Source organism: Acromyrmex echinatior, chromosome 4 (assembly GCF_024713525.1).
Source record: "Acromyrmex echinatior isolate Ae372 chromosome 4, ASM2471352v2, whole genome shotgun sequence".
NCBI classification, from domain to species: domain Eukaryota; kingdom Metazoa; phylum Arthropoda; class Insecta; order Hymenoptera; family Formicidae; genus Acromyrmex; species Acromyrmex echinatior.
In genome coordinates this window covers 14,259,634-14,273,648 of record NC_141855.1, presented here as the reverse complement: position 1 = coordinate 14,273,648, position 14,015 = coordinate 14,259,634, and the positions used below count along the sequence as shown (strand labels likewise).

General features: G+C 31.6%; 3 protein-coding genes and 1 pseudogene across 8 annotated transcripts; all 4 read left to right on the top strand.

The window, feature by feature from the left end:
- Positions 1-57: 57 nt before the first annotated feature.
- LOC105148394 (4-vinylanisole receptor-like) lies at positions 58-4,725 on the top strand. Of its 4 annotated transcripts, none has more exons than XM_087405622.1 (6): positions 58-1,042; positions 1,489-1,588; positions 1,756-1,866; positions 1,956-2,111; positions 2,904-3,217; positions 4,483-4,725. In XM_087405622.1, the coding sequence occupies exons 1-5, from the start codon at positions 252-254 to the stop codon at positions 3,105-3,107; spliced, it is 1,362 nt and encodes a 453-aa protein (XP_087261748.1). In that variant the 5' UTR covers positions 58-251; the 3' UTR covers positions 3,108-3,217; positions 4,483-4,725. The 4 variants fall into 4 exon arrangements, with proteins under 4 accessions (XP_087261748.1, XP_087261747.1, XP_087261749.1 ...); XM_087405621.1 differs by having other exon boundaries at positions 2,904-4,299; XM_087405623.1 differs by lacking the exons at positions 2,904-3,217; positions 4,483-4,725 and adding an exon at positions 2,598-2,882 and having other exon boundaries at positions 59-1,042.
- Positions 4,726-5,757: 1,032 nt separating this feature from the next.
- Positions 5,758-6,904, top strand: LOC147910017 (uncharacterized; annotated as a pseudogene). The gene is made up of 2 exons (XR_015544892.1): positions 5,758-6,525; positions 6,773-6,904. The product of XR_015544892.1 is annotated as an uncharacterized LOC147910017 (transcript).
- An 889-nt stretch (positions 6,905-7,793) lies between these two features.
- Positions 7,794-9,861, top strand: LOC105148358 (4-vinylanisole receptor-like). The gene is made up of 5 exons (XM_011060058.2): positions 7,794-8,575; positions 8,682-8,781; positions 9,262-9,372; positions 9,447-9,602; positions 9,695-9,861. The coding sequence occupies exons 1-5, from the start codon at positions 7,794-7,796 to the stop codon at positions 9,746-9,748; spliced, it is 1,203 nt and encodes a 400-aa protein (XP_011058360.1). The 3' UTR covers positions 9,749-9,861.
- A 405-nt stretch (positions 9,862-10,266) lies between these two features.
- LOC105148357 (4-vinylanisole receptor-like) lies at positions 10,267-13,539 on the top strand. 2 transcript variants are annotated; one of them, XM_011060055.2, is made up of 5 exons: positions 10,267-11,291; positions 11,711-11,810; positions 11,975-12,085; positions 12,180-12,335; positions 13,124-13,539. In XM_011060055.2, the coding sequence occupies exons 1-5, from the start codon at positions 10,501-10,503 to the stop codon at positions 13,334-13,336; spliced, it is 1,371 nt and encodes a 456-aa protein (XP_011058357.1). In that variant the 5' UTR covers positions 10,267-10,500; the 3' UTR covers positions 13,337-13,539. The 2 variants fall into 2 exon arrangements, with proteins under 2 accessions (XP_011058357.1, XP_011058358.1); XM_011060056.2 differs by lacking the exon at positions 13,124-13,539 and adding an exon at positions 12,405-13,046.
- The last annotated feature ends 476 nt before the right edge of the window (positions 13,540-14,015 follow it).

Below are 14,015 nucleotides of genomic sequence, written 5' to 3'. Positions count from 1 at the left end.
GTTTAATGCACGCAAGCGCGCTTTACACTTTCTGCTCTTACCACAGAAAGGGAGACAACCTACCACATCTGTTCAGTTATGTTATAACATTTAGTCTCGCCTAACCATCTGTCATTTGTATAAACCCCGAAACGCTACAACATTAACGGAAATTCTTAGTGTCTGGAAAGTAACAATATAAATTCAAAATTTGCGGTCGAGAATTCAATTAATCGTAAAAAAAAAAGAAAGAGTATTGAGTGAAGCTAATAATGAAAAGCTCATCAACTATGAGCAAACACGATAACGATTTCAATTACGCTATACAAGTGACTCGTATTATTCTGCGATCAATCGGCGCGTGGCCGAGTCCAAATTACGCCTCCAACATGGAAAGAATTGCTACTTGTTTTCAAAACGTCATTTGTCACTTTTTATTCGGGTTCATCATTGTGCCGGGTCTTCTACAAGTATTTCTAAAGGAACACGAATTCAAACGTAGAGTCAGACTGCTTGCGCCAATTGTGAATGCTTCGATGAGTTGGATAAAGTATTTCATGATACTGAATCACGCAAAGAAGATTCAATCTTGCCTGAATCGGACGCATCAGGATTGGAGCGATACGATTAATGCAAGCGATAGGAAAGCGATGCTGTCTACAGCGAGAGTAGGCCGAAAGTTTGCGATTTTTTCTGCTGTCTTCATGTATACCGGCGGACTATGTTATCGAATAATCATGCCAATTTTGAAGGGTCGTATACTCACACCGGAGAACATCACGGTGAGAGCGCTGGCATTACCGAGTTACTTCATTAAGTTCGATGGACAAGTGTCACCAGCGTACGAGATCGTCTATACTTTGCAAGCCTTCGCAGGAGTAGTTACCTATTCGACAAGAGTCAGTGCAGCCGGCTTGGCTGCATTTTTTATCATGCACGTTTGTGGACAATTAAGCATTATAATGGGCAAACTGCAGAATCTCAACAACATAACGAATTCTAACGATCGAGCTGTCGCGATATTACTGGCTAATATCGTACAGCATCAAATAAAAGTGAAAAAGTAAGTCTACAAAAATATGTGAGAAAGGGAAGTGTTATCTAAACGTTTTATTTTTGTTAAATAAATAATTACAAATTGTAGTTGATGTAGGTAATCAAATTAGCATATCATTATTGTAGCTGTATTTCTTTCATATTATATCTATATTAGAAAAAATAATATCATGATGTTTAAATTAAAATTACAAAAACTAAACTAAAACATTGTAATTATTATAGTTATTAAACAAACATTAAATTATGATTTTATTAAACTATGAGTTTATCATTATGAGATTTTATGATTTATGATTTTATTTAAGTATTAATATTTTAATATATTAAATATGTTATATTATTTATTAAATATATTTTATTACAGTGTAATACTTTAAATATAAAATTGAATAAATTATAAAGTAGATGTTCATAAATAAAAAATTAAATAAACAAATTGTTTATTTACAGTTTTCTAGCACAAGTAGAGGCAACGATGCGATATGTATGGTTAGTGGAAATAATGGGCTCTAGTCTACTTTTATGCCTTTCAGGCTATTATATTATTATGGTAATAACAATAAACTTTTTCTGAAAAGAATTTTTATTCATGCGTAATAATTTGACAATTAATTTTTACATGAAAATTAAGACTGATAGTATTTAAATCAAAAATTCAAAAAAATTAAAATTAAATTATTTCCTATACTTCGAGTATTGCAATTGTTAACCTTATAGGAATGGCAGAATAATGACTTAACAGTTATGTTAATTATGTCTGTGATGCTTATATCTTTCATTCTTTCCATTTTTACCTACTGTTATGTGGGTCAACGATTGACAGATCAGGTAGCAAGTATTCATATTTACTTGTAAGTTAAGCATCAACATTTTCATAAACATTCTTTATAAAATATACACTTACTTAATTATAACAGAGCATCAAGGTTGGATTAATGACGTCCACGACAAACTGGTATCATCTTCAGTACAAAAGAGCCCGTTGTTTAATACTGATAATGGCAGTTTCCAATATTCCGGCAAAAATTTCGGCAGGCAGAATGATAGACATATCTCTACCTACATTCAGTAACGTAAGTATGGGAGCTTGTTTTATTTTATTTGTAAACAGTGAATTGTTTGCCTGTTCCATTATTTCACAGATCGTTAAAACATCGATGGCGTACTTTAATATGCTCCTAAAATTTGCGTAATTTTGATGAAATAATTATAATAACAGTACAGTACACGATATTAATCTGTAATTGACGCTATCTTTCAAATGATTAACAAGATGAAGGGCCAATCTTCTTATTGTAATTTTAATTTTCTCCTTTCACTACTTGTAACAACTATCGTAAAAAATCAATTTTTCGATATATTTTACATTTACTTAAGATTTCTAATTTTTTAATTAACTTTTATTAATAAAATTACATGTATGGTCCCAAATTTTGAAAATCAGGTATATCAAGATTTTAAACTTGACTTAATTAATAATTCGCGTAGTTACATTGATTCAATATAACTCTCGATCTACGACCCATGATATAAGATAGATATTTGTACTTTTGTTAAAGGCCGTCTCGTGTGAATCGATTATTTTCCGTAATTATCTTCTGTCGGCAAAAAATTGCGCGCACGCAATAGTTTGTTCCAAATTTAAAATTACGCCGTAACAGAACCACTGTGATAACGGCGGTGATTCACGCAGACGCGAGAACTTGCATAAAACAAATCAGGTTTTGTTATACTTTCGTCTGTTAGTTGCAATTGTACATCCGTTTCGTAAGAAAAAAAAGAATAGAATTTCTCCGGCTCATTCATATGCATGCTCTGATCGAACGGATGGATTTATGGAATTCCAATTACGAAGATGATATTAGGTACAGCGTGCAGGTGCACAAATTGATCATGGGAGTGATCGGTATGTGGCCGAATGTGAACAAATCCGGAAAATGGAAACTTCTCAGAGGACCTCCGCTTACGCGATCGTATTTTCGACGTATATGATGACTGGCATCGTAATACGCATCATTTTAACCAGCGTCTGCGGCATCACGGAATTATTCACCATGCACGATTGTTGATAATTTAAAATGTTGATCATCTTGCTGGAGAACTTGCAACAGAAAATCAATGAACGAAACGCACCATTGCTCGAAATTGACAGCGATTGTCGTGCATCACATGAGGATACGTAAATATAATAAGTAGCTGAATTATATCATTTCCCGTTGATTCTAAATTTTTTTTAAGTTTATAATTTGTCTGTTTACAAAAATATGAAAATTTTACATTGAAATACTATGAATTTCATTTGTGATACTTTTTGGAATCAACTATCTATTTATTGAAAATTAAATTTAGAAAAACTTTGGGTAAATTTATTCCTTTAATTATTTATTAGTCTTATACAGTTAAAAGTTTTTATTAAATATTTAAAATTTAAAACGTATAATATACGATACGAAAAGTTACGGTGATATATGTTTGAATAGCCACAAATTCTAGATTTTTATGTCAGATACATTTTCACATCAGATAGGAGAAATATGTTGTTTCGAAGTTGTTGGAAATACTTCAATATGTTTTTTAAGATATTACGTGGTAATCGTACGCAACAGCAGTGCAGTTGCATTTATTAATATCTTAGATCTATTTTCAATAGAATATACAAATTTTTCGTACTCGTTACTTTTAGTTTTTAAATAGTAATGCAGTCAAATAATAATATATTTTTTACTGATATGAGAATCGGATGACACATTATCTTCTGTAATATATTGCTTAATGCTGTATCTTTTACCATCAATATTTTGATATTATGTTGTATTTGGAAACTTTTAATTAATCAGTAGTACATAGATGATAAAAATATGGAGGTATAAAAATTATTACTAATTGGAAAAGTACATAAAAATAAAATTTAATATTATAAAAAGTAATAAATAACATGCTTAAAAAAATAATATATTTAAGGGAGTAAAATTTTAGTAACAAAATCCTAATACTATACATGTTTCACTTCGTATAATAGGGGAATGAAGTAAGTATATTTGCCACATGGTCGATTGATATTACTTGCCGAGTAAAGAAGTTCCTTGTCCTATTAATCTTCATAGCCAGATACTCTACGAAATTCACGGCGGTTAAAGTGATAGACCTTTTTTTCACCAGTTTTCTCGCCGTAAGCAATTTCATTGTCCGCGCATGTTATCTACACTATATCAATATAACAAGAAAAAGTTCCTATAAGAATGACATATTTAAATATATCCTGTAAGAATTATTTCTCGATGAATATTTTATATTTAAATATAAGTTTTAAAAATATTATTTTATTGATAAATATAATATCATTCCGCGGTAATGTTTCTTTTCATAAACATATACTTTTCATAAATCTTTATAAACATTTATTTGTTTAAACGCTTTTTGCAAATAACTTTCATTAATTTTCAGGTTTGTTGAACAACGATGCCACATTTAAACATGCTGCGGACAGTTGCTCTGTATCTGAACGAATACATATACAAAAGAACTTGTTACACTATGCTGAACAAATTTTTGTAATCTTTTTCGAAATCTCAATTTCGTATATAATCTTCAGATTTTTACTACCCGAAATCTCTTTTCTCATATATATATATAATGTGCAAGTCCTTCGAACGGTGATATGTAATAAATATCAAACAATTTAAAAAACATTACATGATATCATCATCTATAGCAGAAATCTTATAATAGATTATAAAAATACATAAAAGCGTTGATTGATGAAAAATACATGAAAGTACATTGATTGGTACCGACTTCCGGAAAAACGAGCCTTGCATTTTGATAATCTGTATATCCAATGCGACTACTAGGCTCACTGCTGGAAATATGATAGAATTGTCCATCAGCAGCTTCAGTGATGTAAGTATTATATATAGGTATAAATATTGTAAAGAAGTAATCTGAATTTTGATATCAAAGATTACTGAAAATGATATCAAGAAAATTACTGAAGAACAAGATTCCTTTCGCTTAATCTAGTGATATAAATACTAATAAAGTGTTCACGGAAGTTAGAAAATTTTTGTAATTTGTTCAATTTATTAGTTGTTCTTTTTTTAATTGTTCTTTTCTTAAAAATATTTAGAAATATGTACTGTTCATTTTTACTTCTTATCATTTCAAAATACTGGAAGTTCATCATAAACATCCTGTATTTCAAAGTACAATTGAGTATATCTTTTCGTATATGCATAGTATTACCAAGTACATACTTTATTACTTGAAATGATAAATTAATAATTCTTTCAGAGTATATACTTTATTATTTGATTATTATCCTGCGTCATCATATTTCTGTAAATACGACTAAGACAATACCAAGTTTACGAAAGAAGAAGAAATGGAGTTATACATACATAATAACTTTTCAGGTTATTATAATTAGGTTGATAGTAAAAAATACAATTTATAGGAAGCAATTCTCCTCGACCCTTAGGGACTTCTAAAATTTATTCATTTCGTGTTTATTTGGGAATTCCAAGCGCATATCATTACCTTTTTGTGAATAGTTGTTCAGAACGAAAGTGCGTTATGCAAGTTATTCTCTGGACTAAAAGATAGCTCGCTGATCAGTAATGACAGAAAATCCTAGTAGTTTCAGCACATTGTACTACGTTCTGTACGACACAAAGTCACAAAATCGTTCTTATAAAAAAACACGATATAATCATATTAGAAATGTATCCAAATGAAAATTATGTAAACAACATAAAATATACTATACAATTAAATCGCGATATTTGCCATTTAATAGGCCAGAAACAGAATCTTCATTTTTTGAACATTTAAAGAGGATCTCGCTGATATAAGGCAGTTACTTTTTCCTCGGTTGCGAACTAATCCCGACAATCATGTACATAATAGATGTAATTTGTAGAAAAACGAACCCGCATCAGATTGAAACTTATTTCATCTGTAATGTTCACTGGCAGTCCTGAAGTACAGCAGTTTGATGCATAGCAAAAATCAAGTAAGAAACTGTCTAGTGCGAATGAAGGATGATCGGCGAAATGTCATAAGTACTAGTGCTCGTAATTCCATGATTCATAAAGCCATGACTGCAAGACGTTTTCTCATTCTGTGCATATTCATGTACATATCCGTTTATATTTTCGTACAATCGTCCCGTTAAGCAAGAAGAAAACCATCACCAATCAGAACCTCACAGGCATTTGCCATGCCCGAGTTATTTTGCCCGAGTTATGTTCTATTTAAGCAAATCAGTCTAGCGTACGAAATCATGTTCTTTATACAGTTCTTCTCCGAATTTATCGAGTATACTATCATGGTGGTGATTTGCAGTCTCGCCGCTATCTTTGTTATGCATACATTTGGACAGTTTGAAATACTGATGACGTTAATAAATAGCCTGATAAACGAAACAGAGGAAAAGAATTTGGATAAAAAGCTGACCTTCACCGTGGAATATCAGATATAGATGCGAAAGTAAGTCTTATCTATCTTATATCAATCACATTTTTATATTTGTATCTATTTTATATTCTTTTTATTTGTATCAAGATGATCATATGTTAAATGAAATACATCCGTTAAATAGAACAAAATAATTGAATTTCACATATAGTTAATATATTACATTAATGTGTTGTGTTTTTGCTTTAGTACTAAATTTTTTTTTAATATAGCAAGTTGAAAGATTTTCTAATGAAAATTTGTACGCTTCCCTTTGTAGTTTCTTATTAGTGCAAAGCACTTTGCAATATACGAACTTATTAGAAGTGATGGGATGATGGTGTGTCTTCTAGAACACGATATCATCATGGTGCGCCTAAATTATGCAGTTATAACAGTTCGCACAATTTAAAATATAGACGCTATTTTATTACATTCGAAACATGTATTCTGCGCGCTCGCGCGCGTGTGTGTGTGTATATACGAGATATATAAATATAATTATCGATCTTGCAGGAATGGGAAGATCAAAATGTTATATCTTTGTGCTCCTATCTCATTCTGCTCACAATTAGGTTCAATATTTATATCTTTTGTTTTATCAGTGAACATCATATCAGTGAATCATTATGTATAGACTTTATCATTTTTACTTCTTGTTTGAGTTGGAGATCATCTAAATAATTGTAGAAAACTATTACAAAATTTTTATTTAAATATCTTATTGTTAATCTATAAAGAAGAACAAGAAATGCAATAGTGAGATAAACAATATACCAGACATTTCTATTTGATCTTTATAACTTATTAATAAACTATTTGACGTCTATAATTTATTAAGAACAGAAATTTGCATTAATGACTTATAGTTCGTACCTCTTATAATCGTATATAATCGTTGTTCGAACCCTTACTTTGTTTCTTACCTTCCACGACAAAATATTTTATTGAACACGAAATGATGAACGTACCGTTAAAAGATCAATAGAACATCTGTAGTTTTCCTTCGTGTGCTCGCTATTTTTTTCTCGCTATTTTCTCGTGTGCCTTCTAAAGTCACTAGACTTCCCTTCAGGATAAATGCTTCCTCGAACGTCCCTAACAATAACTTTTACAACTTTTCCGTGATTTACAAGAGGGAAAAAAGATTGTGGGTAACAATCGCTGTACCTGTCAATCCCTCACTTCTTCCACTCTCGTCGAAGACGCAAGCGCATCGCCATTTGCATTTTTCACTTCATGACGGTACGTCCGTATCAGTTCTTCGTCGACGACGTCAAGATCAAGTAGATTCTCAAGTTATGAATGTGAATATTCTTCATCGTGATGATGTCAGACGCACTGTGAATGTTACGCGTGGTGTCCTAAACCTAATCGGCTTATGGCCGTTGCCTGGCAATTCGTCTACTCTCAGAATTATCCAAACAAAGATGCTCAGGATTCTGTCTCAGGTCTTACTCTATTTCATTTTTGTGCCGGGCATACTTAAGATATTCCTGAAGGAATCAAATGCGCGTCGGCGCATTAAAATGATTGGTCCTATGTGCAACTGCTTGATGGCAGTGCTAAAGCATACGTTGTTGATTTACCGAAGTGATCGAATCAAAGATTGCATCGAGCACATTGAGAAAGATTGGAGTAAAGCGAGCCTGATAGGAGACCGCAGAATCATGATGAGCAATTCGAAAATTGGACGCAGCCTTGCGATCCTCTGCGTAGCCTTCGTATACGGCAGCGGATTCTCGTATCGCACAATCGTGCCATTATCTCGCGGAGTCATCGTCACGCCGCAAAACGTGACAATCAGACCGATGGGATTTGATGGTTATTATGTATACGTCGATCCACAGAAGACGCCAGCTTACGAGATCATCTTTTCAGTTCAGTTTCTCTCCGGGTTTGTGCAATATTCGGCAACCAGTGGAGCTTATAGCTTGGCAGCTCTTCTGGTGTTGCATGCCTGTGGTCAATTAAAAATTCTCATCACTAGAATGGAGGATCTCACGCAGGCTAAGTACTTCTCTGATAAATATGCCAACGGAAAATTGGCAGCTGTCGTGAGGCAGCATATTAGAATAAAGAGGTAATGTTATTACATCAATAATGTTGTGTGCGGGAAAATTCCATAATTGCTATAAATATAAAAAAAAAATTAGTGAGAATAAGATATTATTATTAATGCAATTTAGTTTTTTAAGCAAGGTAGAAGAAATTTTGCAATATATATGTTTGGTGGAAGTAGTCGGATGCACGTTCATCTTGTGTCTTCTTGGATATTATATAATAATGGTACACGAAAAAATTATAAGTTTAATATAAAATATATATAAATTTTTAATATTAATTAATATAAATAATAAGATTGGAAACAAGATTTATGTTAAATAACACTACTTTAAATACGAAGCGCCATTACGGTCTGAATGTTGAGATGATTGAACTATTATATATATTCATATAATTCATGATTTAATTTCAGAAATGATAATTGCGTGCCGATATGGTTGTCGGATTTTCAACGCAATCAATCTGAAATATTAATAATCTTCCCAAATTTCCCAAATTAATCTTAAAAATCTGAAATTCATTTATATGAATATATATAATAGTTCAACATCTCAACATTCAGATGTTAGTGGCATTTCGTATTTAATGTTATTTAATTAATATAATTTTATTATAATTTTTATATTATTAATATAATTTAAATATATTTTTATATTAAAAGAAGTTAATTAATAGAAACTATTATTTATGTTCGTTTTATAGGAATGGGAAAATAATGATGCAGTATCTATGCTAACGTATGCTATACTTCTTTTAACATTTATTTTTAATATCTTCATATTATGTTTCATCGGTGAGCTTCTCACGAATCAGGTATTGATCGATAATTTTTAATTTATCAGATTGGAGTAAGACTCACTGATGTCTATTATATTATTGCATTATAGAGCACGAAAATGTACATCACTTTTTGTACTCTCGACTGGTATCGAATTCCACACAAAACTGCTCGTGGTCTCGTTTTGATAATTGCGATGTCTAGCATTCCCATTAAAATAACTGCGGGAAAATTTATAGATCTATCTCTAAATAGTTTCGGTGCTGTAAGTGCACTTCAAATATTTTGTTAAAATGTTATAGTTTTCTAATTACTGTAAACAGTAAATCATTGGAAATGTAATTACATATCTTTCAGATTATGCGAACATCCGTGGCATATCTGAATATATTACGCACAACCAGTATTTAAAACAGCAATTCATTAGATAAAAAAATTAAGTTTATTATGTAAAAAAATTAGGTTTTGTAATCAAGCTAAATGTAAATAGCGTCATTAGTATCATAAATTAACGCAAGCATGAATTTTCTGAATCTTTTATCATTATATTCCTCTGTGTTGAAAGCGGAATGTATAATCTTTATACATTTACATATATACACTTTTATATTTATGTTATTACTTTACGTTTACAACCTATTAAACGTATTTTTATATCAATGGACTCTTTACTGTGAAGGTAATGTATGTATAGAATAGTATTACAATATTTTTTGTACTTACATGACATTCTGTTGATGTACACAATAACATAAAACGACGTATGCAGCACATAAAACGACACTTGATCTTATCTTTTCGTGAGTTTAAATTTTACAATTATGTGTCACATGGAGAATTTTCTCTTTACTCGTCAATATTGCGTTTATTCGATAATTTCGTCAACCCCTTTCGTGTAACCCCGTCATTATGCGCAGACGTTTAATGCACGCAAGCGCGCTTTACACTTTCTGCTCTTACCACAGAAAGGGAAACTACCTATCAACACATCTGTCCAGTTATGTTATAACGTTTAGTCTCGCTTAACCATCTGTCATTTGTAAACCCCGAAACGCTACATTAACGGAAACTCTTTAACTCTAAAAATAATATAAACTCAAAATTTTCGGTCGAGAATTCAATTATTTGTGAAAAAAAAGAAAAAACATTGAGTGAAACTAATAATGAAAAGCTCATCAACGACGAGCAAACACGTTAACGATTTCAATTACGCCGTACAAGTGACTCGCATTATTCTGCGATCAATCGGTGCGTGGCCGAGTCCCAATAACGCTTCCAACATGGAAAGAATTGCGACCCGTTTCCAAAACGTAATTTGTCATTTTTTATTCGGATTCATCATTATGCCGAGTCTTCTACGAGTATTTCTAAAGGAACACGAATTCAAACGTAGAGTCAGACTGCTCGCGCCGATTGTGAATTGTTCGATGGGTTGGATGAAGTATTTCCTGATTCTGAACCACGCAAAGGAGATTCAATCTTGCCTGAATCAGGCGCATCAGGATTGGAATGATGCGGTCGATGAAAGCGATCGGAAAGCGATGCTGTCTACAGCGAGAGTAGGCCGAAAGTTCGCAATTTTTTCTGCCGTCTTCATGTATACCGGTGGAGTAGGGTATCGAATACTCATACCACTTTCGAAGGGTCGTATGCTCACACCAGAGAACATCACGGTGAGAGCGCTGGCATTGCCGAGTTACTTCATTAAGTTCGATGGACAAGTGTCACCAGCGTACGAGATCGTCTTTACTCTGCAAGCCTTCGCAGGAGTACTTACCTATTCAACAAGAGTCGGTGCGGCCGGCTTGGCCGCATTTTTTATCATGCACGTTTGTGGACAATTAAGCATTATAATGGGCAAACTGCAGAATCTCAACAACATATCGAATTCTAACGATCGAGCTGTCGCGATATTGTTGGCTGATATTGTACAGCATCAAATAAAAGTGAAAAGGTGAGTCTAAAAATATATAAAAAGAGGAAGTGTTATCTAAACGCCTTATTTCGTCAAATAAATAATTATTTTATTAAACAAATTATAGTTGATGTAATCAAATTAGCATATCATTATTATCGTTGTATTTCTTTCATATTATGTTTATATTAGAAAAAAAAAAATCAAGATATTTAAATTAAATGAGATGGTTAAATTAGAAAAACTGAACTAATACATTATAATTATTATTGTTATTAAACAAACATTAAATTATGATATTTTATTTAAGTATTAATATTTTAATATATTAAATATATTATATTATTTATTAAATATATTTTATTATAGTGTAATACTTTAAAAACAAAATTGAAAAAATCATTAAATAGACGTTCATAAATAAAAAATTATTTAATAGATAAATTGTTCATTTACAGTTTTCTAGCACAAGTAGAGGCAACTATGCGATATGTATGGTTAGTGGAAATAATGGGCTCTAGTTTACTTTTATGCCTTTCAGGCTATTATATTATTATGGTAATAACAACGAACTTTTTCTGAAAAGAATTTTTTCATGCATAATAATTTGACAATTAATTTTTACATGAAAATTAAAACTGATAGTATTTAAATCAAAAATTCAAAAGAATTAAAAATAGATTATTTCATAAACTTCTGTATTGCAATTGTTAATCTCATAGGAATGGCAGAATAATGATTCAACAGCTATGTTAACTATGTCTGTGATGCTTACATCTTTCATCTTTTCCATTTTTACCTACTGTTATGTGGGTCAACGATTAACGGATCAGGTAGCAAGTGTTCATATTTACTTGCTATAAGTTAGGCATCAATGTTTTCATAAACATTCTGTATAAAATATATACACTTACTTAATTATAACAGAGCATCAAGGTTGGATTAATGACGTCTACGACAAATTGGTATCATCTTCAGTACAAAAGAGCCCGCTGTTTAATACTGATAATGGCAGTTTCCAATATTCCGGCAAAAATTTCGGCAGGCAGAATGATAGACATATCTCTACCTACATTCAGTAACGTAAGTATGGAAGCTTGTTTTATTTTATTTGCAACCAGTGAATTGTTTGCCTGTTCCATTATTTCACAGATCGTTAGAACATCGATGGCGTACTTTAACATGCTTGTAAAATTTGCGTAATTTTGATGAAATAATTATTATAATAGTACAGTACTCGATATTAATCTGTAATTAATGCTACTTTTGAAACAAATATCAAGATGAAGGACCAATCGTCTTATTGTAATTTTATATTTATAACAATTTTCGTAAAAAAAATTATACAATGTCAAATAACTTTTCGACATATTTTACATTTACTTCGGATTTTTAATTTTTTAATTAACTTTATTAACAAAATTACACATATGCTTCCTAATTTTGAAAATCAAAATATTAAACTTGAGTTAATTAATAATGCGCGTATTTCCGTTGATTCAATATAACTCTCGACCTACGACTCATGACCTGACACAAGGTAGACATTTGTACTTTTGCTAAAGGCCGTCTCGTGTGAATCGATACTATTCCATAATTATCTTCTGTCGACAAAAAATTGCGCGCACGCAACCGTTCGTTCCAAACTTTAAACTGTGCCGTGACAGAACCACTGTGATAACGGCGGTGATTCACGCAGACGCGAGAAGGTGCATAATATAATTCAAGTTTTGTTGTACTTTCGTCTGTTAGTTGCGATTATACGTCCGTTTCGTAAGAAAAAAAAGAATAGAATTTCTCCGGCTCATTCATATGCATGCTCTGATCGAACGGATGGATTTATGGAATTCCAATTACGAAGATGATATTAGGTACAGCGTGCAGGTGCACAAATTGATCATGGGAGTGATCGGTATGTGGCCGAATGTGAACAAATCTGGAAAATGGACGAAACTCCTCAGAGGACCCCGGAGATTACGAGATCGTATTTTCAATCGTATTTGGTGACAGACGTCGTAATACACATCATATCAACTAGCATCTGCGGCATCACGTCGTTATTCATCATGCACGGTTGCGGATAATTCAAAATGTTGATCGTCTGGCTGGAGAACTTGCACAAGAAATGATTGAAACGCGCTTGCTCGAAAATTGACAGCAATTGTCGTGCATCACATAAGGATCACGTAAATAAGTAGCTGAATTGTTTATTACTCATTTTCCGTGGATTCTAAATTTCTTTTTAGGTTTACAATTTGTCTTAAAATATGAACATTTTACATTCAAATACTATGAATTTCGTTTTTAATTTTTTGGAATCAACTATTTATTTGTTGCAAATTAAATTCAGAAAAATTCTGAGTAAATTTAATCCTTGAATTATTTAGTAGCCTTATACAGTTAAAGATTTTTATCAAACATGTTAAATTTAAAAAGTCTAATATACAATACGAAAAGTTACGGTAATACACATTTGAATAATCGCAAATTAGAGATTTTTACATCAGATACATTTTTACGTCAGATAGGAGAATTGTTTCGAAGTTGTTGGAAATACTTTAATATGTTTTTTAGAATATTACATGATAATGATGACGCAACAGCAGTGCATTTGCATTTATTAACATCTTATATTTATCTTCAATATAATATATAATTTCAATATAATATACAAATCTTTCGTACTTTTAGTTTTTAAATAGTAATATATGCAGATAATAATACATTTTTTAGAGTTGTGAATCGAATGACACACTCTCTTCT

Bases quoted from the DNA above. Each gene is read 5' to 3' on its own strand.
- LOC105148394 (XM_087405622.1), top strand. From the start codon at position 252: ATGAAAAGCTCATCAACTATGAGCAAACACGATAACGATTTCAATTAC. The intron at 1,043-1,488 runs GTAAGTCTACAA...GTTTATTTACAG, and splicing joins CATCAAATAAAAGTGAAAAA to TTTTCTAGCACAAGTAGAGG. The intron at 1,589-1,755 runs GTAATAACAATA...TTAACCTTATAG, and splicing joins CAGGCTATTATATTATTATG to GAATGGCAGAATAATGACTT.
- LOC105148358 (XM_011060058.2), top strand. From the start codon at position 7,794: ATGAATGTGAATATTCTTCATCGTGATGATGTCAGACGCACTGTGAAT. The intron at 8,782-9,261 runs GTACACGAAAAA...TTCGTTTTATAG, and splicing joins TTGGATATTATATAATAATG to GAATGGGAAAATAATGATGC. The intron at 9,603-9,694 runs GTAAGTGCACTT...CATATCTTTCAG, and splicing joins CTCTAAATAGTTTCGGTGCT to ATTATGCGAACATCCGTGGC.
- LOC105148357 (XM_011060055.2), top strand. From the start codon at position 10,501: ATGAAAAGCTCATCAACGACGAGCAAACACGTTAACGATTTCAATTAC. The intron at 11,811-11,974 runs GTAATAACAACG...TTAATCTCATAG, and splicing joins CAGGCTATTATATTATTATG to GAATGGCAGAATAATGATTC. The intron at 12,086-12,179 runs GTAGCAAGTGTT...TAATTATAACAG, and splicing joins GTCAACGATTAACGGATCAG to AGCATCAAGGTTGGATTAAT.